At 45.5% G+C, this 27878-nt stretch overlaps 1 protein-coding gene across 2 annotated transcripts in view; it reads right to left on the reverse strand.

Annotated features, from left to right (window-relative positions):
• LRIG1 (leucine rich repeats and immunoglobulin like domains 1) overlaps positions 1-27437 on the reverse strand; it is a 115312-nt gene extending 87875 nt beyond the window's left edge. For both annotated transcript variants that reach the window (XM_030307186.1, XM_030307185.1), the window contains exon 1: positions 26568-27437. In XM_030307186.1, coding sequence (XP_030163046.1) covers positions 26568-26785 — 218 coding nt within the window. In that variant the 5' untranslated portion in view covers positions 26786-27437. The remainder of the gene's footprint in view (positions 1-26567) is intronic.
• Between the last annotated feature and the right edge of the window lie 441 nt (positions 27438-27878).

The following is a 27878-nucleotide window of genomic DNA, read 5'->3' on the forward strand; positions in this document are numbered from 1 at the left end:
CATCTGTCCAAACAACAGCTTACCTTACTGTTATCAGCATCTCTTTCCTCCCCTGCCCACACACACAGAAAACTTAAGGGACAAATGACATAAGCGAGTGTAACTACCTTCCCAGGCTAGAGCTACTCCTAAGGAAAATCCTTCTGGGAAGCAAGACATTCCCAAGGGTATGCACTGGAGTCCTCAATCAGCTTCCCCTGGGATGGACGTGCATGTTTCATTTTTCCGACTGAAATCACACCCACTACTTACTAACGTCTGACATCTCTTCAGGCCCGTGTGAAGCCAGAGCATCCAAAATCTATAAACCAAATAAGAAATCTAGGGGTACTTGTACTTATCACGACACTCAACATTATCAACAGGTTAAGTGCAAAGTTCCTTCAAATATTACCAATGCAATATCCTCTAAGCTTTCAACATCATCTTCTAGATTTCAAATATTCAAAAGTTACCTTCTGGGTTCATCCTCCCTTCCTTTCCCAGCTACCTCAAAACTTAAAAATGAAGATCCCTCAGATACAGAGAACAGATCCCTGGTATTAAGTCAGCCAAAGTCAAAAACTCAATTTACCCACAACTTTTCAAGAATACATCCCGTTGTATTACAGGGAGGCATGAGAGTGTCTCTAGCTAAGTATTTTAAAGAAAATGCAGTTTTAATAGGTCAGCCTCGTGAGTAACAGTTAAGTCGCTGACTTTATTAGCCAGCTTATCAACTTGGGCTCTCATTCTGTCAATTTTTCCGTTGGGCTTTTTAAAGTTTATGTGTGTCATGAAATGCCTGGCCGAAGCCAAAAGGCAAAGTTTTTCTTTCAACGGTACAAAGATGTCATGAAACGCAGTAAACTTAAAAGCCCATCTACACGGTTTTCCTGGGGCTGCGAAAATTTCTCTGGCCCTGGTTGCTGAATGGCTGAGAAGACACAAGGTCAAAGTGCAACAACCACACAGTATTGCAACATGCATTATCTTACACAGACTGCTTTCTGCTAATAAAATACGGCACTTCCTTTTCACTGAAATTACAAGCACAAAGAATCAGATGCATGGGACTTCCATCCTTGAACATATAAAAGTTTTACTGTGGCAAATGGCAAGCTGGCTGTGAAAATGACGGAGTCATAATATGCTTCCATTTCTGCTGCTTTTTTAAAATCATTCACCAAGGCCTCTAAAAAGATGCCTCACCTCTTCCACATGGGCCAGTTACATTCAGTGAGGCCCAGTGCATCATCACACGCAGAGGCCCTCATGTAGGTGCCCTTCTCCCCTCCTCCCTGTCCCAGGCCAGTCTGCAGTTCCAGGTCACTGACTCCCAAAGGTGTGTCTTAAAGGGTGGGTCCTAACGGTAAATTCCGCTTGCTAAGCTATACATTAACCAAATAACAAATACTGGCACCTATGGGATGGGAGTCTGTTTTTCAAGTAAATCACCACCAAAGTTGATGAAAGCCCTACCGGTAACCAACCGTAAGGGACTCCCTTTGGAGCCCCAGGTTCAGGCTGGGGAAACCTCAGTAACACCAGGTGTGGACATTCCGTGTGGATACTCTGTATCGTCTCCGTGTGCTAGGGAGAAGTAAGAGCCATTCAATTCCCACCTCAGCAGGACATCAAGGCCCACAGGCCCCACCAAACCCAGACAGCAGCCACCTAAGGCAGCTGCCCTATGACCAGCTGGGACATCTTTGAGTTACAACGCTGGTTATCCAATGAACCCACAGGCAGCCCCCACCCCTGCTTCCACAATCACTCCTTTTTAAAGATGATATAATCAAAGCGGACTTGGTTACAAGTATCTGTTCAGCTTCCCTTAGTCAAATAACTACAGCTTGGCCTCCTTCTAAAAAGCTCACTACCTTTTCTCGACGGGGGAGGGAGAATCTCAGAGGAGGGGTTGAGGCTCCCTGCATAGGGCACACTAACAAAACTGGCATCGCTATGCCTCTTGGGTTAGAGGGCAGTCTGGTTCCGCGCCACGAGATACAGGAGATCAAATAAAGGATGGCTGGAGGTGTGGCACAGTCGGCTCCGTAAGGCACGGAGCTTCGATGGCCAACCTGTCTTCCAGCTAAGACTCCTCCAGACGACTCCCTTCTCCTCACTCCCCCCACCGCCCGCCCCCCCCCCCCGCACCCCTTCTAAAAGACCCTCCGGGCCCAGGTCTGCCCCACATGGTCACACAAGCATGACTCTGCAAAACTGCGCTGGCAACTTACTTTGCCTGCCGCGCACTCGATGGGGATCGATAAACCAGAGTGGGTTTGGATTCGGTTAGATTTAAGCTTGCACAAGCACAAAGAGAAAACCACCCACTCTCAAACCCAGAGAGCTACTGCAGAAAGCACCTGCACAAACCTGTCAGGGTGGTTTATAAGGTCACAAGCGCCTCAGAAAAGATCTTTTATTCCTAGGGCCATGAGACCAATGGTCGGCCTGCCACACTGCTGGTGTCAATATTTATCTAAGGCCTAGGTATTCATGATGGTATAAACCAGGCACTTTTTCAACTTATTCATTCACGTAATTTACCACTACAAAGCCCCAAAACAGAGATGCATTTACAGCTTGAATTTCTTTTCTTCCATTTCCATACAAGGAGGCTGGCTGTGGGGGCCCATGGTCTATGTCAGCAGAATCCCGGCAGTTTGAGAATAAGTATTCTCAATGTATTTGAGAACTGCCCATATCAAATGTCATTGCACCTGAGGACAATAAAGAGAGGGAAAAGGGAAACAAAGCGCCAGCTCTCTCCCCTCCCTTGGCATGCATGTTTTCTGCACTGCAAATGAGCAAAGCCTGGGCCTTGAAGTAACCAAACCCCTAGAACCACACCCAGGCATTTCTAAGTGTGACTTACACTGCAGGCTTAATCCAGCAACCAATATCCAAAGGTATGTAATGCTCAAAGGAAGACATGTGCTATTTATTCAACAGCCCTGTCTGGTCAGTTCCAATCTCCCTCCTCTTCAATCCTTTATGGAGCCTTCCTCCCTTCACCTGCAAATAAAGGTCTATATACAATGCCCCTTGCTAGGTAAAAGTCAGAAGGGATAACTAGTTTTACTAATGTGACCTTCAGAACTCTGAAAATAGCTGTGCCTTGTAGAAACGAGGTTCACACGTGGATTCCTCCAATCTCTTCCCCATCAAAGTCCTCAAATCTCCTCTCTGCCATGGATGCTAATTGAAGCTCCCTCCATCAGCTATGCTGGCTTCTTCCAAGGAGACGCACTGCTGTGCTCCCATGGCAGGAGCGACGGGGGGGGTGGCAACTTCAGGTTTTCACGCCAAGGAAACTGAGGCATGGGACAAAGATGGCTCTCTCTCCAGAGAAAAATTAAAGAACCTGAAAGCTCTCTTGCAAAGCAGCTGGGAAGTGACAGACTTCTGAAGCCAGCTACCTGTGATGCACTAAATCTACTTTTCTGATACAATATACACAATTCTTCCCAAGTAGACAGGTATCCCTACCAACCCCCTCACCAGGACTCTGTATACTCCATGTAGCCCAATAAAGATGATCATACTGATAGCTGCCAACAGGTTGCATATCACTTCAGTTCCTTCCTAAGCAAAATTACGATGGCAAGTGATGAGCTATGATATATGATCCACGTGTGGCCTGTGAGGGGCCAACATTCCTACCTCTGCTTTAAATACGCCTGTGGAGTGAAAGCAGGCAAGCACTGAGCCCAAAATGGTAGCAGCTGAGGGTGTGGTCAGTTTTATTTTTTTCTTACATAAAAATATACACGACACTTAAGCAGCCAGTATTTCCTCACATACACTTAAGTTAATAATTCACAAACCAACTGACATTCATCAAGGATCAGAAAATTTAAAGGTGGTTTGTGCAAACACTCATGTTCCTGCTCTTAACAGCTGGTTTATTCAACTGATGGCTTCTGTTGCCCTTAGGGGCAGGTAGTACCTCAAAATGTTATTTGTGAAGGCAGTTATACACTACCCAGGTCACTCAGCTTCTGAGTTTCACAGTATCTAAACTCCAGTAATCATTTTCCCCTCAGAGGGAACAGGTAGACAGTGATAGTAAGGCAAAGAGAGAGGACAAAGTCATCCCACTTTGCTGGTAACACTTTATTGTAATCATGCTCCCTCATTTCTAATCTGGTCCCTCCTAATGGACAATCCCCAAAGATGCCAAAACAATGCTGGAGCAGTAGGTATGGATGGAATAGCGCTCATCTTAGAGGAAGGCTCTAGATCTCAGGCCAGACGTCCTTTTGTACATAAGGCATGCCTCTCTGCCTCAGCTGCCCTCTAAAACTGAGGGCCTGATTCCCTCTGCCCTCAGACCTTATGCTCCCCACCTCTCTTTCTTTTCTCTTTTTTCTGTGTGTGTGTGTGTGTGTGTGTGTGTGTGTGTGTGTGTGAAAGTATCAGTTTATTCTTACAGGCATGAAAATTACCAAGTGAGATTGATATTACAAAGAGAGAAACAAATTTAGGCACAATTTTTTCCCTCTTTTTGGAAAATACAGTTCTAAACATAATTTAACAGTTTGAGAAGTCATGAAATGATGCATTTTATTTATTTGGGTAATAATGAGACATTCTTATAGCCATACTCTTGATTTTTTTTTACTTCATATGATACTGAGAATTTTTTTAATTCTAATTTTTTTAATTATTTTTTTAATTTACATCCAAATTAGCATATAGCACAACGATTTCAGGGAGAATTTTTTTTTTTTTTTTTTACTAGTTGACACATAATCCTCTCTTCTTTGATCTCACTTGGTTTCACTCTCTCTAAAATCCTGCCTATGTGTGTTGAGAATAGGGGCAGGGAGAAGGAACCTAAGGAGCCTTTGCCAACCACTATTTGAGTGTCTCCATCCTGGTGCAGGATAGAAGGATTCTCAGTTGTTGGTTATATTAGTTTTTCAACCACAGGAAGTTCAACCTTGGAGGTGTGAGTGGCAAAGCTGTGAACCCTCTGCAAACACACGACCCACAGGGCAGTCTATGAATCCACGATAGCTGCACAGCCATATGCACACCCATGAACCTTGTAAAAGAGGTTACACATTAACTTCCACACATCTCAAGGAAGATCCTATCACCTCCACCATCTCCACACCTGTGATATCCCACCTTTGAAAAGGGCTTTCTGGAAATTGCTACCACGAAGTTTAAAATAAACGCATACAGGTCCATTTTCTAATTTTTGTTTTTAAGAAACGGCTCCTTTCAGCAGGTACAGATGATCCCTCAAAGGCATCAAGTGAACCCCCGGGAGGCAGAAAGTAACACCACACCCAAAAGATGTGTAGGACGGCCAACCGGTGGTTATTTCTACAAGTGTGTGTAGACAGATGTTTCAGGGACACAGAGGAACAGTGCCTGGGATAATTCACACAGCAGAAAAGCCAGTGGTCACTCACACTTGGTCTGGAAATTAACGAACACACATATGCTTATTAAGCACCGGCTGTATGCCAGGAATGGCTCTGGGTTCTAAGACCATGCTGCAGAAGCTGGCCTCTACCCACAAAAAGTTCACAGTCAGGAGGGGAAGACAGACGCTGAGGAGGTAACCAGAGATGTACTCTCAAGACTATCCCAGAATAAGATAGCAGCCACTCTTGCCTGCGTGTTCTAGGAAAGCCCTCTGAGGAAATGTTTAACCTCAGACCGGAAGAGAAAGATGAGTCAGGGAGGATGAGACCACAGGCAAAGGCTTCCAGGAAGGAAAAGGCTCAGCTAGGGAAGGAACTACCTCGTCCTATCTGGGCCAGAGCTCAGAAAGCCCTGGGTACCGAGTGACCAGAGGTGGGCAGGAGGAAAGGGTTCTGGGGCTTGGAGTCAAAGGGATGTGTAGCTGAGCCTCAAAGAGCCCACAGTCCAGGCTAATGGCTCTCACACTAAGACTCCAAAGCCAAGTCCTCTTCAGTATTAAAATGCAGAGTCCCAGGCCTCGTGCCACAAATTCAGACTCTAAGATCAATGGAGGAGTTAGAAAATGCCTATTGGCTAACTAGAGGACTAACAGGGGGCCACCATATAATCTCTATTTCACTTGTTGAGAGATGGCCCATGGGCCTGTCTACCTACATTGGTGGATCGCCGAAGGTGGGGCTGTATGTTCACAAGCTGTACCTGTACGCCTTCTCTCAGGGTCCCTTCAACCACCTGGAATCCCCACCTCTACCTATGTACTCGGCTCATCTAGAATGGGACTCAAGAGTAGGAAATTCCAAACAAAAACACAGAGAATCCTATCCTCTACATCCAAGCCTAAGGCTCTAAATGCTTACAGAGATTCAGCACTAGCCCCTGAATAACTCAATGAGCCCCTCTCCCTCTCATTTCTTGTTGTAAAGGAAACCGTTGCAAGGCCTCAGCTTCCTTTCCCATTAAAAGCCACCAGGGCCAGCGTTTTCAATTAGCTGTGTCAGCCCACCGGCCAAAGCCGTCCAAGTTCAATTTGTCTTCCCTCCCCCAGCTTCCGGTTGCCACCAAGCACTTCACACCTCCCTATTGTAAACCCGTCCAGAGCAATTACCCTGCCTGCCTTTGGACAGCCTCAGTACTGCATTTCTGCCTAATTTATAGCTGCAAAGCTCTGTCAGCAAAGGCAGGCTTGCCCTGGAGCAGAGGAAATGCAGAGAAAATAGTCAGACCTGGCTATAAATGTATATGCACACCAAGTTTCCTGAGGTTACAGGTGGGCAAATCCCCCCATTCTCCTGGTAGAGAACACTGTGTAATGAGCTCCCACACAGACCCTTGAATCTGGATTCGTGGCAAGAATAATCACTGCTCTGTTCTCTAACATTTCCTCCTCTGCCTGGGATTACAAACTGGTAGGGGGGCAGGGGGGAGTGGTAAGTAAACCAAATAAGCCTGATAAGTACTGCCCATTCTATTTCTACCTGAAGATCTGGTCTTTAAAAAAAAAAATACCCAAAACCTTCAAAATGAAGTTTTTCTCTCCCTAAGTAAAACAGACAAAAGCATGTCTACCTGGGGAAAACCCCAAACCATTCAAAACTGTCCAACCGTCCAACCTATCTCTTTTTTTAATGACTCAGGTAAAAACTGGGCAAAGAATTGACATTCCTCCAAAGAAGATCTAAAAATGGCCAATAAGCACATGAAAAAATGCTCTGCCTCAGCAGTCATTAGGAAGATACAAACCCAAACCACAAGGAGATACCACTCCATCCCACTAGGATGGTTACCATTGAAAAGAACAGACAATAACAACTACTGGTGACACTGGGGACAGAGAGGAAACTTCATATGCCTGCTGGAAGACAGTCTAACAGCTCCTCAAAAAGCTGAACACATTTACCCTATGACCCAGCACATCCACCTTAGGCATATGCATACCCCAAGACAAAGGAAAGCATACATTTGCAGAAAATTTTGCACACCAACGTCACAGCAGCATTACACAGAAGAGCCAAAAGTGGAAACAACCCGAAGTTCACTAACTCATCAACAGATACACAAAATGTGGTATATCCATACAATGGAATATTAGGCAGCCATAGGAAGGAAAAGCACTGATACATGCTACGACATGCAAGGACTGTGAAAATATTTTGCTAAGTAAAAGAAGCCAGACCCAAAAGGCTGGTATTATATGATAGGATTTACATGAAATATCCAGAATAGGCAAATCCATAGAAAGAGGAAGTCGATGTGGCCAAGGGAGGGGAGGGAGAAAGCAGGGAGGGGCAGCTAGTGGGTTCGGGATTTAATTCTGGGTTGATGAACATGTTCTGGAATTAGTGACGATGGCTGTACAACTCTGTGAATATACTGAAAACCCTGGATTTCTTTAAAAGGATGATTTTTTTTTATGGAATTTGAATTATATCCCAATAAAGCTCTTGTTTTTTTTAAGGGAAAAAAAAACTGCTGCCTTACCAGGCTCTCAAAATTCTAAACTGAAAATGCCAACTATCTACTTCTGTACCACAAACATGCAAGAATACTTTTCCAAACGCTAGTAAACAAATGGAGAGCAGGCAAAATACCCAGATTCTGAGTGGTAAAGTCATGACCCCTCCTTCCAAAGTCCCTCTTCCCAGTTAGTCCTCCCTGTGTCCTACACTCACTGCCACAGCTCTGCTCGTGAAGACATCGCAAGTGGAAAACCTCAGTTGGAGCATACCTTCCCACAGAAAACAAATTCTCGGGATTTCGAAAGTGCATTTTTCTCTTCTTTTGAGTAATTATTTGACGAGGCTGTGGAAAGCAGGGTTCCCAATGCCAGCGATTCAAAAATTAGGAACACGCCAGAACGCAGGAGAAATGTCACCACAGCGGGGAGAAAATAAATTAGTCAGATTAAGATGAAGATCTAATTGATTAAGATCTATGTCCAGGCAGATTTTAGAATCAATGTGCTATTTCTGGAAGGCTAGAGACTATACATTTCCATTTTACAATGTTTTTTTTTTTACGTTTATTTATTTTTGAGAGACAGAGACAGGGTGCAAGCCGGGGAGGGGCAGAGAGAGAGAGGGAGACACAGAATCCGAAACAGGCTCCAGGCTCTGAGCTGTCAGCACGGAGCCTAATGAGAGACTCGAACCCACAAACTGTGAGATCATGACCTGAGGTGAAGTCAGACGCTTAACTGACTGAGCCACATTTCCATTTTAGATTAAAATTCGTTTAAGTTCACTGAAAGCAGATATAAATGCCCAATGCCTCCCCCGCTCCACCCCTGCACAGGTATGCTGGTCGTTCTTGGCCAAGAGCGTGTGCCCTAGCCCTCCAAATGCTGTCCTCGCCAGCAAAGAGGCAGTTAACTGGGAAGTCCGAAAGTCTAATGGGGCCTGGATGCTAACCAACATCAAAGAGATTCCAGTTGCTCCCCTTGTGCAATAAACTTCTTTCACCCAACATCATTCACACTTCGAAAGTGCAAAGTTCACTCTGATATTGGTGGCTTTCTCACTTTGTAGCTTTTTTGGCAAGTGCCCCTTGGCCTGGTTGTTCATTAATATATAATCAGAACATTAAAAGCATTGTTTCACCTTCTAGGGAGTCTATGGCCAATTTAATAAAGCTGACATTGTGCCCAGCACGGGGGAACCACCTTGCAACTGGCAGAGAATTCAAAGATGCACAGACTGGAAGATATATACATGTATATCCACACACACAGACACGGTTATTTCACAAGATGTTTTTGGTATTCCCACATGGCAAAGGGATAAGATTAAAATGTTTATCTTACCACAGAGATTGACCTGGCACTTCTTTCCTTTCAGTCCTTTCAACACCAACTTGCTTCCTACCTTTAAACCCCTCCCAGGAAGTAGTGATAGCTGTGGCAACAAAGACCGGTGAGTGAGAAGCGTAGGGTCACACGCCCATCAGACAGGCTGTGAGAACACTGGTTAGCGCGCTTTTACTTTTCAGATCCGACACTCGCAATGACAACTCACTTTCAAGACCGTGTTTACTCTGCTGAAAGCCACATTCTAAACACGGCCTCGTCTGTAGAGGGGAGGCAGCTTACAGTCCAACCTTGTTTATGCTCCAAGGAGGTTTGACAGAAAAACCACATCAATTTGTTTTAAAATAATTTCCATTTGCTGGAAGCTGTTCCTGAAGGGTTCTCCGCCACGCTAATCTGCTCTGATTCCTACCAGCTGTAGGTACCAGGCACGCCAGCCACAGACAGGGCGGCTTGGGCACAGCCAGGCAGGCTAGCTGTGCGGGGGCTATGGCAGTCCAGGGCTGCTTCTGGGCATCAGCAGAGCCACGCAAAGTTCCCCTCGACAACACATAATCGACTCTGGCTTAAGAAGAACACAAAGACATTTCCTAGTTGAGAGTCAAAAATCTGTGACGTGCCCGCACAGAGCACGGTTTTCTATGCAGCGACACTTAGGAGAAAGAGGCTTTTCAGACTCTCAGAATCACATCACCTCTAGTTATCAGGGCTATGTATCTGCGTTCAAGCCCAAAGTTTACAGCCGGGGGCATGAAGATAATTTATTTGGCTAACTAAGCATCAGAAAAAGAAGGAAGTTAAAAAAGGAAACGTCTATGAGTAACACATATAAAGATCTTCACCCTCATTATCCAAAGAAATACGCATTAAAATAATCCAATGTCATTGCCATGTATTAAACTGGTATATGGTTACAGAAAAAACAAAAAGTAACATCTAACGTTCATGAGGGTGTGGGGAAAATTTCGTATGTAAATTGGTGGCCTCTCGGAAGTAGCAGCACCAAAAATCTTAAGAAGTTGTGTATCCAGAGCAATCTGAATTTAATAACTCAGCCTAAGGAAACATGAATGTATAAACATATATTTATAAGGATGTTTACTTCAGTTTAGAAAAAAACTTAGATGCCCAATATCAGAGAAGGTTGAATTATGACTTAAACTGTAGTTTTTAAATTTTTATTTATTTATTTTGAGAAAGGGAGAGAGTGCAAGAGAAGGGCAGAGAGGGAGAGAGGGAGAAACAGAATCCCAAGCAGGCTCCGTGCTGTCAGTGCAAAGCCTGGGGCAGGGCTCAATCTCACTAACAGTGAGATCATGACCTGGGCTGATATCAAGAGTCAGATGCTTAACCAATGGAGCCCCCAGGCGCCCCTTAAACTCTATTTTTAAAAATGTTTTAAGTTGGAGAAAATATGGTATCGAGTAAAAAAAAAAAAAAAAAGCAGAGTTACAAATGTATAGTGGCCTGAATTTTGTATTAAAAAACAGGGCTCACAGTAGGTATTCAACCACAGACATCATATTCATACACCACAGTAACAATATTTAGCACTGGATAATGAGATCAATTATTCTTTTTTTTATTTTGTAGTTTCCTCTTTATTCAATAAACATGACTACCATGTGTCACCAGAAAATTAAAAGTAATTAAAATATATGCACAGTAACTAGACTACAGGTCAACAGCACAAAACCCCATTAACATGAAATCATGGTCCTTGACGTATCACAACTTACTGGGTATAAAAGGGCCTTCCTGCAGATGCACAGCCTAAGATCTCGATACCACCAGGATAAACATTTGAGGCAGAGCTCACAGGGCTGAACAGAGCTCTCCCACTACCTCTTGTTGCCATCTCTAGGACACTGCCCACACCTGAGATCCAAGCAGAAAGGGGCCAGATTTAGAAATCTATCTGTCCAAAGTCTCCTGCCATGGAAGTTTCTATAAACCTAAGTTGCTAGTTTGGACTGAACCACTGAGAACAAGGTAACCTGGCTTTAGTGTTCTTACAACTTGCTCCGGTCAAGGAGAGCAGCCTTTTCCTCTGCCAGCAGAGACGGAGAAAAACGACGTTGGCCTGACCATCCTTTTTGTGAAAGTAGAGGCCTTAGGAAAGTAAAGAAGAGCCAAGCAACCCAGACCAGCTGCCTGGCCAGGGCTCAGCATAAACTGAGCAGAATAACCACAAGGGGAAAGGTGTCTAGACAGCCTCAGTCTAGGTAAGAAACAACTCTTCCCTGCAGGGTCAGCCCTCAATAAAACAGACTCCGAACACCAGCTCCAGCAACAGAGCAGATGAGAGTTGGGAAATGCACTGTGGGTTCCCTCACCAAACACAACATGAAGGAGAGCAGCCGGGTCCGGCCCAGCTGCCAAGGAGAGCCACCGGAGATCCACGAGGGAAGCGACACGAGGGACCCCATGTGGGAGACAGGTCACACACAGTGCTTACAACGAACAAGAGTTTCAGTAACAACACTTGGATATGGGATTTAAGAGCCACCTTCCCACAACAGAGGGACAAACAACACGGTCAGCTCTTCATGTGGCTGGGAAATTGCCTATCATCTTGCAAATCCAACTATTTGTTTCTTATTCCTTTCCATTCTTCTAAGTCTCTCAACACTAATATTTGGTGGGAAACAGAGGAAACTATCAAACAGACAAGGTACGTTTAGAAAATGTACAGACAGATGAGCCCCCGGGAGGCCTAAATTATCCTAAGTACTTAGAAAATGTCTTTCTATTGAATTAATAGGACCACACAGAATGAACACCAATGGCTCTATCTACATCAACATCGATAGAATGTGGGCCAGATTCTTGATGTACAATGGTATGGTTAGACACAAAACCAATCCCTGCTTTCAGGGAGCTTACAGACGAATGCGGGAGTCAGAGAGCGGTCGACTCATCACTTCCGCAACGAGCACTGCAGAGTTCTCAAGGCAGACTTCTAACCCAGCAGGGAAGGTTGGGAATGGTTTCCAAGAGAAGGGATGGCTAAGGGGTGATGAGTAGGAGGGAAGAATATTTCTCCAGGCAGAGGGAAGAGGATGTGAGGGACGTGACACAGGCAGTATTATAAGGGCATGGAAAAAGTCCCACGTGGTGGCCGGGGCACAGGGATCCACGGAGGAAGAAACAATGAACGTTGGAGATGTGGGTGGACAGCCAAAGCTTTAGGCGGTAGGAGTCATGTGTTCCAGTCTGTGACTCTGCAGAGACCCTGTAGCTGGCGGGGGTTCGGGGCGTGGTTGGCCAAACAGGGAGGAGAAAAACCTCCCCCATGCCCCCTAAAATCCGTATGCCTTAATGAAACAATAGAGAAGAAAAGCTGAATATGAAATTTATCATACAAAACCACTGAGGAATTCTCCCTTTCTTCCTTCCAGCTCTCTTTTGGGTCTTTTTTTTTTTTTAAGGTGAAGGGTGGGGGCCCGTGGACCACTGGTGGCTACCACACTCTCCCAGGACCACATATGTATCTCCCAGGGCTGCAGGACTCAAGGCATGCCAAGGATTTCAGGCAGAGTATAAACTCCAACGGCAGGCTAAACTGTTTATATGTTCTTGAGTTAAAAATACACCACTCAGGTCAGCGTTAACACCAGGGCCTTATCACCAAGGCTGTTTGTAAGCTGGTTACACAAGGCCAGCCTATGACTCGCCCGACTTTTACATGTGCCTCAGTCTACAAATTGTCTCACGATACATCAGTGAGATTATCATAAAGCCACCGAATATACATGCATTTGAGAAAAACACTTTCCAAACCCAAGGATACTTTACTGTTTATAAATAGTTTACTTTTTTGATCCCCGAGCATATAATATTCGCAGTTGCTCCAGAAACCAAAGAAACACGGAACGGGAACACAAACCACAACCTAACAGAAACAATAAACAACAGATGGTGAGACATATGTGCCTGCTACCACCCCCTTCACCAAAGGGGCACACCAAAAATGGATTCTGACACACAAGTCTGCCAATGAAGAAGCACGCTCTTCAAGATCACTGTCAAGACACCATTTAGGCCGCACTGGCCGGAACTGGGCTAGGCGCTGTAGGCCCCAAGAGTTGCAGGACCAATCCCTGGCCTCAAAGAATTCACAGAAAGGGAAGCAAGGGCAAACACAAGAAAACCGACAGTACCAGTTCTTACCGTATTCTTTCGAAACACCAGCACGGAGAGGCAGGTTTGAGTTCTAGCTTTGGCAATCGCTAGACCCTGGGCTAGTCACGCAGCCCCTCCCGGCCTCGTGTATCATGCAGAGGGGAACGTATTTCACAGACCTAACATGATAATTACGTTACAGGACACGATTCCTGCTGCAAAAATGTGAACTACAATTACTGCAGTGGTTGTGACAGTGACAGCTCACCTTTCTTAAGCTTTTGCGATGTGTCAGACTCTCCTCTGAAAGTTATACGGCATTTCAATTTCGCCCTCATAGCAAGGTTAGAGCTACAATTATCCTCATTTAACACAAGAGGAAGTCGAGTCAGAGGGAAGCTAATTGTCCAAGATCACCCAGGCAGCTTGGACTCCAGAGCCACCCCTCTGACCACTGTGTCCCCTAACAACATGGCTGCTTCATCCCCACGCTTCATCCCCACTACAACCACGCGTGTGGAACAAAGGGGGCTTTGTAGACAAAGGGGACGCATCGTTATCTTCCCCAGCAGACCCTGGAACGCTGCACTGTTCTGGGCCTTTTGCTGCTGAACGTGGCTTGAGCTTACTTGAAGTGTTCAAGACAAATGCATCAATAAATTCAGACTCAAGTCCCATTTGCGTTCACTAATGATTCTAATTAGCTGATGTTTACACAATTTTTTTTTAAATCTCATGGGTCTCAAAACAAAGAGGAGGGGTCCCCATAAATAAGCGTGGCTGTCATGTTGCTTTCCATACATGGGCATGTCTATTTTAGGTATCACAAGCTCATGTCCAGCGATTCTGCCAATTTCACCTCAATGCTCTTTTTTTTTTTTAAACTCTGACTAGAATTTTCCAACTACACTGTAACTTTAAGCTTTTGTGTTTCTTCTGCATTTAAAAAGAATGCCATTTCCCAATATATAACTCCCAGATGTAGAATTCACAGATGATTCATCTCGCAGAACAAGTGTTCGGAGACATCAGCTCCAAATAAGAGGAAAAACTTGGAATTCCCTTCTCCCTCAAAATAAGAACTCGCCTGGATCTACTCGGCTCAACAAAGTTTGTTTTCAATTATATTTCCAAATTCTTTTAACAATAACTGCATGGCGTCTGGCACCAACACATCTGATGCTTTGAAGTGGTTCTCAAGCAGAAAGGAGAAAATAAGGGGAAAGGAAGGGAGGACCATCCATAATTTTTGTTCTAGGTCAACATTTTCTCCAAAAGTTCACCCTGCCACAGAAAATCAGACAAACCAGGGGCGCCTGGGTGGCTCAGTCAGTGAAGCGTCCGACTCTTGATTTCAGCTCAGGTCAGGATCTCAGGGTTCCTGAGAATGAGTCCCATGTCCGGCTCTGCACTGACACCGTGGATCCTGCCTGGGATTCTCTCTCTGCCTCTCTCTCTCTGCCCCTCCTCCACTCACACGCTCTCTCTCAAAATAAACAGTTTTTAAAAATTCAGACAAAACCCAAGCTATGACTTTTCACAGAAGGTCTGCAAGGAGCACTCGCCTCTGAAACTATCCCTTTACACGTCAGCTAATGCTGGATAGGAAAACAGATCCTCAACACAAAGAAAATGGCCTTTGACTCCTTGCATCTAAAATCTGAAAACACTTCTGTTAAGTCCTCCACACAGGTCAATCAGGAGGAATCACACTTTGGAGGTAAACATCAGAAACCCTTTACGAAACAATGATAACATGGGATCCTTTCTGCCCAGAAAAGATGCACCAAGCCCCAAGAAGGAAAGTCACATGTCAATTAACAAATAATTACCAGGAGCCCCTTGGTACATGAAACTCAACAATCCCCGAGGCTTTCAAATCTAACTGGAGGAAGAAGACAGCGATGTGTGAAAACTTACTAACCTGAGAGACTCTGAGAATCCTGAGAGAGGACTAGATATATAAATAATGAGTGAATGAGGTCAAGTGAAAAACAGAGAATGTCTGACATTAACAAAAGAGGCTCAGAAGGATGGGAAGATTATTTGGTCTATTTTGATCTCAGAAAGCACATGAAAAAAGGCCATTTTGAAATCTTAAAAGGGGAATGCTTTAAAAAAAAATTCTAGTTCTTTGGATTATTTCCTTTAGTCCTAAAGTAGTCCCCTAATTCCTGTTAAACTTCCTGTCAAGAAGTTCCAAACCACTAATTGTGCCTCCCAACTTCACTGCATTTTAGCTGTATCCCCAAACAAGGTTCCACATTCCAAGGATTTGTTCTAAAGAAAAAAAGAGAAAAAAATCCAAAGGTTCCGTCTCATGACAATTTACATGACAAAGAATGAGTGGAAGGAAGAGAAAAGCCCAGGACGGTTCACTGAAAGCAGGAATAAACTCCATGTGGAAGAAAGGGAGATGGCCACAACACAGAAGATAAAAACTTCTAGATTCTGCACGATACATAAAGTCTTTTAAGGAGTCCAATGGTGACAGGCTCACAATTTTCAAGAACAGCATCTGACCAAGAGGAAACTGATGACAAAGGCAGATGGGTGGCTTTGGTATTAACCCAACCAAAAAAAAGAGTGAGAGACAGACTTTGAAATCGGGGAAACCAAGCCACGGGACTCTAGATATTAGGCCATTGGGTTTCTACCCTGAAAGATACACACAAACCATCTCTCTTGGTAAGAGTTAAAAGCTGCTCTGATACCCACCATGTTCCCACCATGACGAACCGGCTCAGAAAAGACAGACAAGGTGGTGTTTCACTGCCTTTCCTTTGGCGATTACTACTTAAATCTGTCACAGATGGCCCATCTAGAAATTTAAGGCAGTACCCTCACTTACAACTTCACTCATCCCAAGTATGCACGGAAGGCCTGCTTGAGATGCTGCGGCCCGAGAAAAGCAGAGATAAGCAACTCTTCGGAAAACCGTACCATTAATGTCTGTGCCTTTTTTGATCTAAATCTTAAAAAGCTCAATCAAAGATGTAAAATAGGTCTGCATTAGCTTCCATAGTTTTCTTGGGGCTTTCCAAAGGGAAAAAAGAGGCAATGGTCAAAGAAAGAAATACCGTGGAATATTTGCTCTGCTTCGATAAAACCTAAAGTCTTACTCACTGAAGTGTCTCCACGCACACAGCCTTTGCTGCCCTGTGTATGCATCTGAGGATTCCACTCAGAATCCCCAAACAGGCAAAGATTACTTGTAAGTAAGTACGTTATACACACACATCCATTTTCTAATACTTGCCATCGGATGAACAGTAAGCTTATTTATTCCCTCTTTGCTTCAATTAGGATGGAATCATAAACCTGAAAATAAGGAGTCATAGAAGTCGTACATCCCTCTATAGGAAGGAAATTAATTATTTAGCCCAAGGTCACACTGTGAATCAGGGGCAGGGCTGGAACAAAACCCCAAGGTCTCCTGATACGCGGCCATGGGCTATTTTTCAGCCTACTACATTTCTGCCTTCAGAATTTAAGAAAATTAATGTTTCCTTTCAGTTCAATAGTTTTTATCCCTCTTTGGTAAGGAACCCCTTCATGAAGCTTCATGAAATGTAGCCTTTCTGTCCAGAGAGATGTACTGAATTCCAAGATTTCACATATACTGAATTTCCCTACCCCTCCCCCCAGCAAATAATATTTTGAGGTCAGCCAGTCTTATTTTAGGACAGTCTGGAATTCAATATAATTTAATCGTTTCTAAGTACGGTTTCAAAGGAACTTGTGAAAGCACCCAAAAATGTCCACAGAAGGGTTCCGGATTTTTCTCCTGGGCAAAGCACAGCCCTCGGTGAGGTCAAACGCCCGTGGCCAACAGTCCTACACAGACACCATCTCTGAGGAAATGTTCGGAGGAATTTGGGATGAGGCAGGCTTTCACAGCTACAGAACATTTCAGTTTGCTTTCTGGACCTCCTGTCCTCCCAAGGCAGAAGGCAACCCCATCCCCTGCAAACTGCTGCTTCTGCATCATCAACCAACTTCCTGGAAGCAATGAGTTCCTCTGGCTGTTTATAAGTTTTGCAAGCACTGGGAGCCCGTGTGCCGGAAACTCACACCAGCCCAGGTGGAGAGAAGAAGTCACTGAGCAGCCCCCAAATTAAAAGTAAAACGCAAACTAAAACCTAGGCAAGACCTAGGTCACGGACCGAGGTACCGCACTGCTGAAATCGGATGAAAGAATGTAATTATTCCAATTTGCAAAACAGAAATTAAATGCATAGTCGAAATTTCTCAATTGTCAGTTTTCCACCACCCATAGATGTTTCTTAAACCCTTTGGCATGTGCTTCCACTTTTCTAAAAGTAGAATTCGCTGTAAGATGGTATCTAATCAAATATCATATAAATTTAATTAAGCCTAATATATCCATGAGTTTAACCGGACCACACTGGACAGCTTTAAAAACCACGGACCACTCCATAATCGAAATTGAATTCAATTTTCACAAATATGGAAATAATTCCATAAACCACGATAAGCGAACAGAACTTGGGGAACAACATAACTCCCATTCAGATTCCTAAGGAAGTGATGCTCAGCGTTAAAACCTGAAAGGGTCTCCCAAATAAAAAAGGCGGCGAAGGCTAAGGAGAAATTAAACTATGGACTTAAACAAAACAAAACAAAACCATTCTGCAGCTACTTGAAGAAAAGCATTTTCAAGTCTGTGTGAAGCTGAAATCAAGCACAGAGGGTTCCAGGAACCGAGTTCTTCGCTTTTGGAGGATTTTCTTATAGGGTGCCTCTAACTCTATTTAAAGCAGCCTCAAGTAGCCACAGCTGGAGAGTCAGGCCTTGCAAAGTAAACAACAGTTAACTCAATTCTCACTCAAGACTTAACTACAACCAACAGTTAATTGCCCCTCTGTTAACCAACAATATCTGAAATATCACTTTTTAAATTACACTTTTGAAATCATGTTTGTTCACTAATGGCTTCCAATCAGCAATTAATAGCACAGTTGAAACATCCCAATAAAGAGCTACATGGGGAGTGAGCAGAGTTCATCAGAATTGCACACCTCCGGCAAAGGACGCTAGGACAAAAGAACTTTCTAAGCACCTCCCACAAGAAGGGAAAAAAAAAAAACCCACCTCTATTCCAAGAACATATAAATGCAGAGCACACACAGTATGTGCTCAATAAACATTCTGTAAATATAGCTTAACCACAATTCCTTTCAGATGAACACTTAAATGATTTCTTTCAAATATTGTTCAAATTCACATTTCTTAAAAACTGCCCTAAAATAAGAGGCAAGTTATTTGAATGACAGATTATAAATTGGTACAAGGAGCAAAGGACAGGTAGTGGGTGGGGTAGGGGGAGCACTTGCCTCCATTATCTCCACCTCATTTCTCAACATCTAGATAATTCTGCTTGCTGGACAGACCCTCCCTCATTTCTTCCTAATAATGAGACCTTGAGGAAACAAAACAAAACAAAACCCTGCAGATCTTAGATTGGAGATCTATGCACCACAAAAGTTGAAAGAAAAATCAATGCAAAGTGCTTAAAAAGAGACAGGCCATGCTTTCTTTAAACTCTCTGAACGCCACCTTTTGCCAAAACAAACTGAACAAGCAGTGATTGGAACCTGCATCCTGGTTCATAAGGAAACCAAGATGTATTAGGACTTGCAGAGATGAACGGATTGGTTGTTCACACAATGGGCTTTACCGGTTATGCTAGATTAAATAGTAATAAAGACGCCAACAATCGCAGCCGTTCATGTGGGCAAGGCTGTGAATTGTGGCCATTCACTGGGGAAGGGACGCAGGTACAGGTGCAGAAGGATCAACAGCAAATGTCTTTTCAGATAGCATCCTTGCCAGATTCCTCAAATGACCCTGTGCTCACCACCCATGTCCCCGTACAATACAACTGCAGACAAACCCAAACACATGAAAAATGTCAGAGTTCTCCAGCTCTCTGCATACAACCCAACAATCACCTCCCCTCGCCCCTCCTCCACCCTCAAACATTTCTAAAGAGAAATGGGTACAGCGCAGGATTCAGCTGGCCCCAAAATCTGTAACCTAACCCCTGTCTGGAGGAGTGCACCTGCATTTTTCCGAGCCATTGACTAAGAGGCGCGACCTGCGTCTCAGTAGGGCTCAGTTTCAATGAAACCAGGGAAATAATAGGATAAAATTATTAGTTTAAGGGCCTCTCAGTTCTCTGTCTCCTTCGCACACCCACCTCCCAAAGGATAATGCTAAACTGACAGAAGTATTTGCACAACTGGAATACATTTATAAACCACCTCAATAATTTTTGCTAATTGCATAATTTGTTAATTTGCTGCAACTGTTCACAGCTTCCCGCCAGGTTGCTCCGCGATTCCCAAGGGCACATGAAGTTTTACTTGTTTCACTTTCTACAAATCACCAAAAACTTCATGAGAGAAGGCCAAGTGGGATGTGAGCCCTGCCACCTGCCCACTCCAAAACAAGCCCTTCAGATAGGAAAAGGGAACTTTTCCTAGGAAGCCTCTGTCACCAGGAAATCTGACGTGGAGGGCCTGGCCATGAGAAGATGCAAAATTTGAGTTACTACCAAGGCTTTAACCTTCGAGCTGTGCTCCGCAATCACCAGCGAGTTGACAGACTCACATCGACGAAGTGGGCTAAACCCATGAGTTATCTGTCTTCATAGTACCTGCACATAGAATATTAGGATCCCCTTTGTAGAAACAAGGAGATTTGCCCCAAATCACATGTTAGCTCTGGGGTGGTGGACCCAGGGATGGCCCCTACAAATAATTTCAATCTTAACACTATTCCCCAGAGAAGGGTATGTGCTGGGTGTGATCACCAGGGATGAAGGCATCCACATATCTAACGGGAGTGAAAGAGAAGAAAGCTTCACCCTCGCCCAATCTCTTCCCCACCAATAACCCACCCCAAGACCCAGGGTCCAGCTGAGTGGGGAACACTCATTTTGAGGACAAAGAGAACAACTAAAGGCAGGACACAGAGAGCATGAGCATGAAACCCAGGGAAATGGAGCAACAGCTTTTTTTTTTTTTTAATGTTTATTTATTTACTTTTTAGAGAGAGCAGTATCAGGGGAGGGGCAGAGAGAGACGGAGACCCAGAATCTGAGCAGGCTCCAGGCTCTGAGCTGTCAGCACAGAGCCTGACCCAGGGCTCAAACCCAGGAACTGTGAGATCATGACCTGAGCCGAAGTCTAGCGCTTAACCGACTGAGCCCCCCCGCCAGGTGCCCCTAGGGGAACAGCTTTTTAAGAAACCGAGTAACTTTTGTAAGCAGTGTCTCTCAGAAGACTACACATAACATACTTGGATAAGAACCACATATTAAAAATTAGATTATATAATACAGAAATACATAAGGCAAAAACCCTTTGGATAAGAAAAATTCATAAGCATACCCCCCTCCAAAAACAAACAAAAACTAGGATACAAATTGGCAACTTCCAATTATACCATACACAAATCACAATGTTCTTTCTTTTTTTTTTTTTTTTTTGACAATCCTGATTTATCTATTCATTTCACTTCATGACAACAATGGTCACGTATAAAGTTTTTCAGTAGAAACTTTCTTAGCCACAGTCACAGAATTGGCCAATTAACTGGTGAGTCTGTACTATTAAACCCGATAGATAGATAGATAGATAGATAGATAGATAGATAGATATAGATACATAGATACATAGATACATAGATAGATATAGTATGCATAGATAGATAGATAGATAGATAGTGCAGGTTCCAAGAGGGTAAACGGTTGTGAAAATTTTAACCTCTGGTCTTTAAAGTCCTACTTCTTTGCATGGGGAGATACAAACAGATCTGAGCTTCTTGTTCATTCTCACACTTCAACTTGATACAAAAGCAGAAGACAATCACATCACTGACACACAACATGAACTGAAACCATGAGGTAGATGGACTAGACCCCATAGACTCAATGCCATGCTTAAGTTATTAAAACAAAAAACAAACCACCAAACACTACTAACAGTCCCTGAATTTCCCACAGGCCAAGGAACATTGGGGATTTTTAGATATTTCCCCTCCTCTGCCTGGGAATTTTTCTTCCCCCCCTCCTCCCTCCTGTCTCAAGACAATGCCTTCAGCCTTTGAAACTGCATCCATTGTAAACAGCTCTGAATATTAACACAGCCCAGAGTCCTGTTGGCTTTTAAAAGACCCCCAGGGTTTCAAATTGCAGTTGCTGAGGAGGGGGAAGGTCCCCAGAGAACAAATGTCACCAAGCTCATTCAAAAGGAGTTGAAAATTAGGCTTGCTCATGAAACTTACAGTTCTTCAACCCATGGGGTAAGTCAGAAGAATCCTTTTGAGTTTTAAACAAATGAGAAAAAAAGAAAAGACAAGACCCTGGTACAACCAACATCCATTATTACTTATAGACTTTGAATTCAATGAATCCCTTTTCCAGACTTCTCTCTCCTTTGGATGTCACTTTTAAAATAACCATAGGCTATGTTAAACAACTTCCCCGTCCTTGGCTCATAGGCCTTCAGGGCTTTAGCAGGTGCACAGAACTGGGCCAGGTGCGTTGTTAAGTGACAAAAAAAAAAAAAAAAAAAAAAAAAAAAAAAAAAACAAACCCTAGTGGCTCTCTCGCATTCCTGTCCGCCCTGAAAGGGAGGATGCTGAAAAGCCTTTGCACCAAGGAGACACTTCTACAGAATGGGGGAGAGGCCCTTTCATTGTGAGCACGGTGTCTCAGGGAGAAAAGGTCAGCCAGAGGCCATCCCAACGTGCTCAGGGAAGGCTGCGTGGGGAACCCAGGCAAAGAAACGAACACTGCAGGGAGAGAAACCCTTAACTGAACGATCGGAGCTAGAGGACCGGGGCATCAGGACATCCAGGAGGAACCAGCTCTTATTACATTGCATTGAATCGTCTTCTCTTTTGGAGATGATGAATTATTCCTGACAACACATTCCAAAGCCCAAACCCTGTGAAATCTAGCGACCAAATGTGATTATGGAAAGAGAGGAGCACATCTCTTTTTAAAATAGTCCCTGGGAAAGAGGCCACGAACAGTTCTGACATATCCTAAAAGCAAGGGGCAACTGTGTGCCAACACAGTTCACTTCTATGGGGACGTGGGAGTCTCTGTACAATTCGTAATTTAACAGTATTCAAAAATTACATTTGATGCTTATAATTTCACATCAGAGGGACTTAAATAGTGTGCCTTTCTGTCAAGGCACCCAATTTTATTTGCCAGATTCCCTTACTCAAAACAGGTATCGGAGATCTAGTAACAGATAAGTGCTTCACCACGGAGGGGAAGTGAGGCCAGGCCAGGCTTCTGACACTTGTTGCAAAGACAAGGACCCTGAGCCCAAACTAATTATTCCTCAAACTCTGAGAGCACTTGCACCTTTCAGATGTTCTGCCATTAACCTGTGTTTCTGAGGTTCCCTATTCCAAACAACCGCTGCCCATCTTCATAAATCACAAGATGGCGAAGGTCTGCTGAGTTCTTCCGTTTTACATAGAGCCACAAAAAGGAAAACGGGCAGAAGGGAAGACCTCAGGGCAACCCTGACGATAATCAACTTCTCAAAACACACACACTCATACACACACACATACGCGAATCTTAGCTGAGGTTCTGGAACAGTTTGGTCATCGTTACTTTAAATCTAATTTGCATAAACAGGATGGGAAGTATTTTCCAAATCCTTAATTCACAACACTCTGCACACCTGGCCCTTCCAGCACAGCTGTAAAATTTGAAAGACAAAGGCCCTCTTTGCTTCACAACTACAATGGCAACCTGGGCTGGTGCTTATTTTCTAATGCAATCCTGAGCACCACTTTGGAGCCAAAACCCACAAGGTTAGATTTAAGCCCCTGGCTTGGTCCTGCACTGGCATAAGGAGACCTAACACAAAGAGACCCAAATCAATACGCTCATCTTAACGTGGCTCAGGATAACCACACTCGGAGTCCTTGAGTGAAAGTCCTTACTTTAAAAAGCTCTGTCTTGCCTTCCCTCCACAAAAAAGACCATTGAAAACCCGGATTTTTTCCTCCAGGGCCTGCCCTCCTTCCTATCCCAATGCCATGAGCCACCATGCAGCCCCCAGAACAGTTAAACTAGCAACCTACTGTGCTCAACTTCATGGCACAGGTAAGAGTCTAAGGTAAGTTGTATTTAATACTGCTTAAACAGCTTCTGAAGCCATGCTCTCAAAAATAATTTCAAAGAAAGCAAACATCTAAGTTCTAAGAAGTTCAACTTCTTCTAAAGTTCTGGGAAGTTGGAATAAGGCTTGGCAGTGCTTGGTGCTATTTATGAATGTGCTGGTCGGGCTATGCCAATCTCACCTACGTCATGGGATGGCAGACTCAGTTATGGCTCAACTACTACAACCATAAGTTATTGTGCTGAATAAGTTATCCTGAGGCCCCAGGAATGAATGTATTTTCCCTTCTACCAGTGCCATTCCATTTTTTCTATTCAAACTGCATTTACGTTCACTAGTAAGAAATTTTACTTTGCCTACGCTAAGCCTAGGAGCAACTCCAAAATTAGATGCACTGTTTACAAAAGCAAAAAACAAAACAACAAAAACTTCCATAAAACCACAGGTCCCCTTCTATATCAAACCCACAGCCTGAAATTGTCTGAACTAGCTGCAGTAAATCTAGTTCATGGGGTTATAAATGAGCTCAGAGCAATTTTCTAGACACAATGGATTAAGTGTATAAACTTGGTGAAACTACAAGATATTTTATTTTATTATATACAGAGACTTTCTCTCCTAAAGTCTTGCTGAATCACAGCCAGGAATATAAACCATATAACTATCCTGATAGAAAACTCAGAATAAGACTAATGATTTAAATGGAGAAATCTGGTCTAGAAAACACACACACACACACACACACACACACACACACACACACACACACACTACAACACACTTCATTTTTCTATAACCAGAAAAATGACTTTACAAATATTTTCCAAAAGATACCCATTTTGTAGTGAACATGCTATTAACACATACTAATCAGAAATCACTATTCCCATCTCAAAATCTAATCAGTTAACACCATAATCAGCATAATCACATCGACTGAAGCTCAAAATACCCACTTAGGTATTTACTGGTCATCAAATGTGTGAGTAAAAGAGACAAGACTGCAATTTAAAAGGTATTTATGTCATGTGAAACGTCACTCCCAAGCAACAGGAAGCCAAAAAAAACGGCCAGTAGTTTTGCTCCAAAAATTAAAGGACAAGGCAAAGTGGATCTTGTGACCACAGGAAAGTGCCAACAGGACACCCTATGCTGTCTGCAAAGTCACTACTTCTGAGCTAAGTGCCTTCCCCACAATGCCATGAACATATGGCATTGGTAGTCATTCTTCCAACAGGTGAACACTCAAGAAGTTATTCTGATTCTGCCCACGTGATTTTATTTGAAAAACTATCCTAAGAAAACGTAAAGGAAAAACCACAATACCTCAGACTGCCCCAAGTAAATGAAATACTACCTACTGGCAAGGCTGGGCTCTATCTCCCTCCTACTACTTAACAGCCACTGCCTCTATTAAACCCCCCACTATGACCACTGGTCTTCACTAAGTCAGTGAATCACATAGAAAAAGCAGAAAATTGCAGGGGAAAACCTAACCGTAACGAAAGTCCAGCTTCAGGACTCTGAAGAACTTGATCCTTAGGCAATATGTAGCCTGATGCGAGTTAAAGATCTGCACCCTGTTTTCAGAGGCACCGGCTCTTCACGTGAGAAAGGAACCAACTTTTCTTCTTTCCCCTTCTCAGCAGCCAGATACCCAGACCACTTTTTCTTAGCTCAAGCCACAGGTGTTGGTTAAAAGTTATGTCATCAGTTGTCCCTTCTTCAAACACTGAATGTCCTGTCTGAGGACACTCCTGTGCCCCTCTACATTCTAGGAAAGACGTCCAATTATCCAACTAAAAAGCAGATGACTCAAGCTAGGCCTTTTCTGGAAGGTACTCATAGTTCTGCATAGATGCTAATTACCTATAACTCGATAGGATTTGACTCAGGACCATATTTCTTAAAAGTAGAAAAAAGGCTATTATACTCTACCATATTTAGTGAAGTCTAATGCAGCTTTTTTCCTGCCAACTCTCCTGTAAGAAGGGTCCCACTAAGTCCTGATAGGCCAAAACTGTGACAGCACAGAAAAGAACGTCTTTCAGGTGAAACAAACAGCTTAAATCAAGCAAGTCCCTGGCACCCTCTCCTGAAGTAACACAACTCCAAAACTAATTTGCACCCTTTCCAGGGGAGAAATGCTCAAGTGTGGGCTCCACCCTACTGGACCATCAAGCCCAAAAGGAAGGGTCTGGAAACCCAGCTCCCTAATGCCCATCAAGTGGAAAGAGACCAGCACCCCCAGCAATCACAGATGCAGGAACTCTCCAAGTCCCCTAACTCATGGCTGCTCCGGGGAAGGCAACCATCCACCGTGGCCACAGCCAAGTCAGGCCACGGGGTCCTGGGGGAGGAGAAGGCTGCTACACGCGCACTCTCGCTAATAAATAATGTAAATGGAAGACTGGAGCCAAGAGTCACCTTCATTCATTACCCACTGGAAGGCCAAGGAGCTCAGACACCAAAGAGTTGGGTTACAGGAGAGGAAAAAAAGAAACACACACCCGCAGACCCCAGACAGACTTCCTCACACTCTCGCCTCCAGATGTTTCCCACTCCACCCACACACATACGCACAAACACCCTCGCCTCCACACTCTTCACTCACACTCCCTCACCTTCAGACTCTACCTCCCAGATCGCCCTCAGGCCCCGGGGCGCAATCACCTCCACACCCTAAAACCTATGCTCGCTCACCTCCAGACCCCACGAGGAACAGCCTTTTTTCTCCCATGGAGCCGCATCACCCACGTTCTCACCTCTACACCCCAAAACCTATGCTCACTCACCTCCAAACGCCACGAGGCACAATCTTTTCTCCCCGGGACCCTCACCACCCACGCTCTCACTTCCACACCCCCATCTGGCACACTCTTCCCCTCCGGACCCCCATGTACGATCTCACCACCGCGACACACACACAGGCACGCCCCTCAATCCGCACGCCCTTCCCGGGTAAGCACCCCAGCCTCCCCGTCCCCAAGTGACAGCGCCCCGGGGCTCAGGGGGAGGGCGGCACTTACAGGCTCCGCGTCCAGGCGGGCAGGTCCGGAGGCAGCGCTGCTAGCCCGCGCCCGCCGCAGTCCAGCGAGTCCCCCGCGCAAGTGCAGGCGGCGGCGCAGGGCGGTCGCGGGCCGGCCGCAGCCGTCGCCGGCCCCAGCCGAAGCAGCAGCAGCAGCCACAGGAGAGGACAGGGCGAGCGGCGCGGGGCCCCGAAAGCTCCCCGGACCGGCCGCGCCATCTTGTCTGGAACGCGCGGCGAACTCGGGGCGCGGGGGCTGCGAGGTCCCGGACGACCGCAGGCACCGGCTGGTCCGCGGGGGCTCCGCTCGGCACTAGGCTCCGCGCCGGGGCATGGCCGCCCGCACAAGTTTCCCCCGCTGCCGCGGCTCCGGAGCTCAGCGGGCCCCCGGTGCCCGGACCGCTCCGCAGCGCCCGGCTGGGGCCGCGAGCCCCGCGCCCATCCGGGCCGACCCGGCTGTGCTCGCTGCGAAGCCCACGGATCCGGGCAAGAGCTGCTCGGCCGGCTCTCCTCGTCCTCCCGCCGCGCTCCTGGCCGGATCTTGAGCCCCCGCGCACGCCAACTGCCGCCGCCGCCGGCCGAGGGCAGTGCGGCTGCCTCTGCTGTACAGAAAGCGCTCAGCCTCGCAGCCTGAGCTGTGCGCCCGAATGCATCTTCCTCTCGGCTCGGAGCGCCCGGCAGCCGACTCCGGGCTGGACGGCACGGTCACCCCCGCACTGCTTCGAGGGCCCCGTGCGCCTGGCTGTCCCAACGCTTTAGGCAGAGCGCGCGCGCGCAGTTCCGGGCTGTGCGCGGCTCCTCAGCGAGGCGAGAGCCCAGCCGACCTCGCGGCGGAACAATCAGTCGCTTGCGTCTCGCCTCCCCGCGGCCCAGCCCCGACGGGTCCCCGAGGCTCCACCCCCGGCCGCTCGCCCTCACACACCCCCTGGGCTCCGCGCCCCGCGGCCTTCTGCGGGCCCACGTTGGATGCTTTGCAACAGCGCCCCGCCACGCCCCCTGCCTGCTGCTCATTGGCTGCTGGAGACCAGGACGACCAGCCTGGAGAGCCATTGGTGCGCTCACCATGATCCCGCCCCTCCGACCACCCCGCCCCACTCTCTTTTCCCACCCAAGGTGTGAAGGGCGGGGGACTGGGAGGAGAAAGGGTGAGGCGTCCTCCGAGTCTTAAAGGGGACTTGCAGTCTGGTAGTGGAAAAGCGGGATGCAGACTGGAGAGAAGAGGAAAGACATGCCCTCTGGGGCTAGGGGAGGAGAGAAAGTTGATAAAGAGGGTAACGCCTCCACTTTGCAGTAGTCTGACCAAAAAGTTTCT

Source organism: Lynx canadensis, chromosome A2 (genome assembly GCF_007474595.2).
Source record: "Lynx canadensis isolate LIC74 chromosome A2, mLynCan4.pri.v2, whole genome shotgun sequence".
NCBI classification, from domain to species: Eukaryota; Metazoa; Chordata; class Mammalia; order Carnivora; family Felidae; genus Lynx; species Lynx canadensis.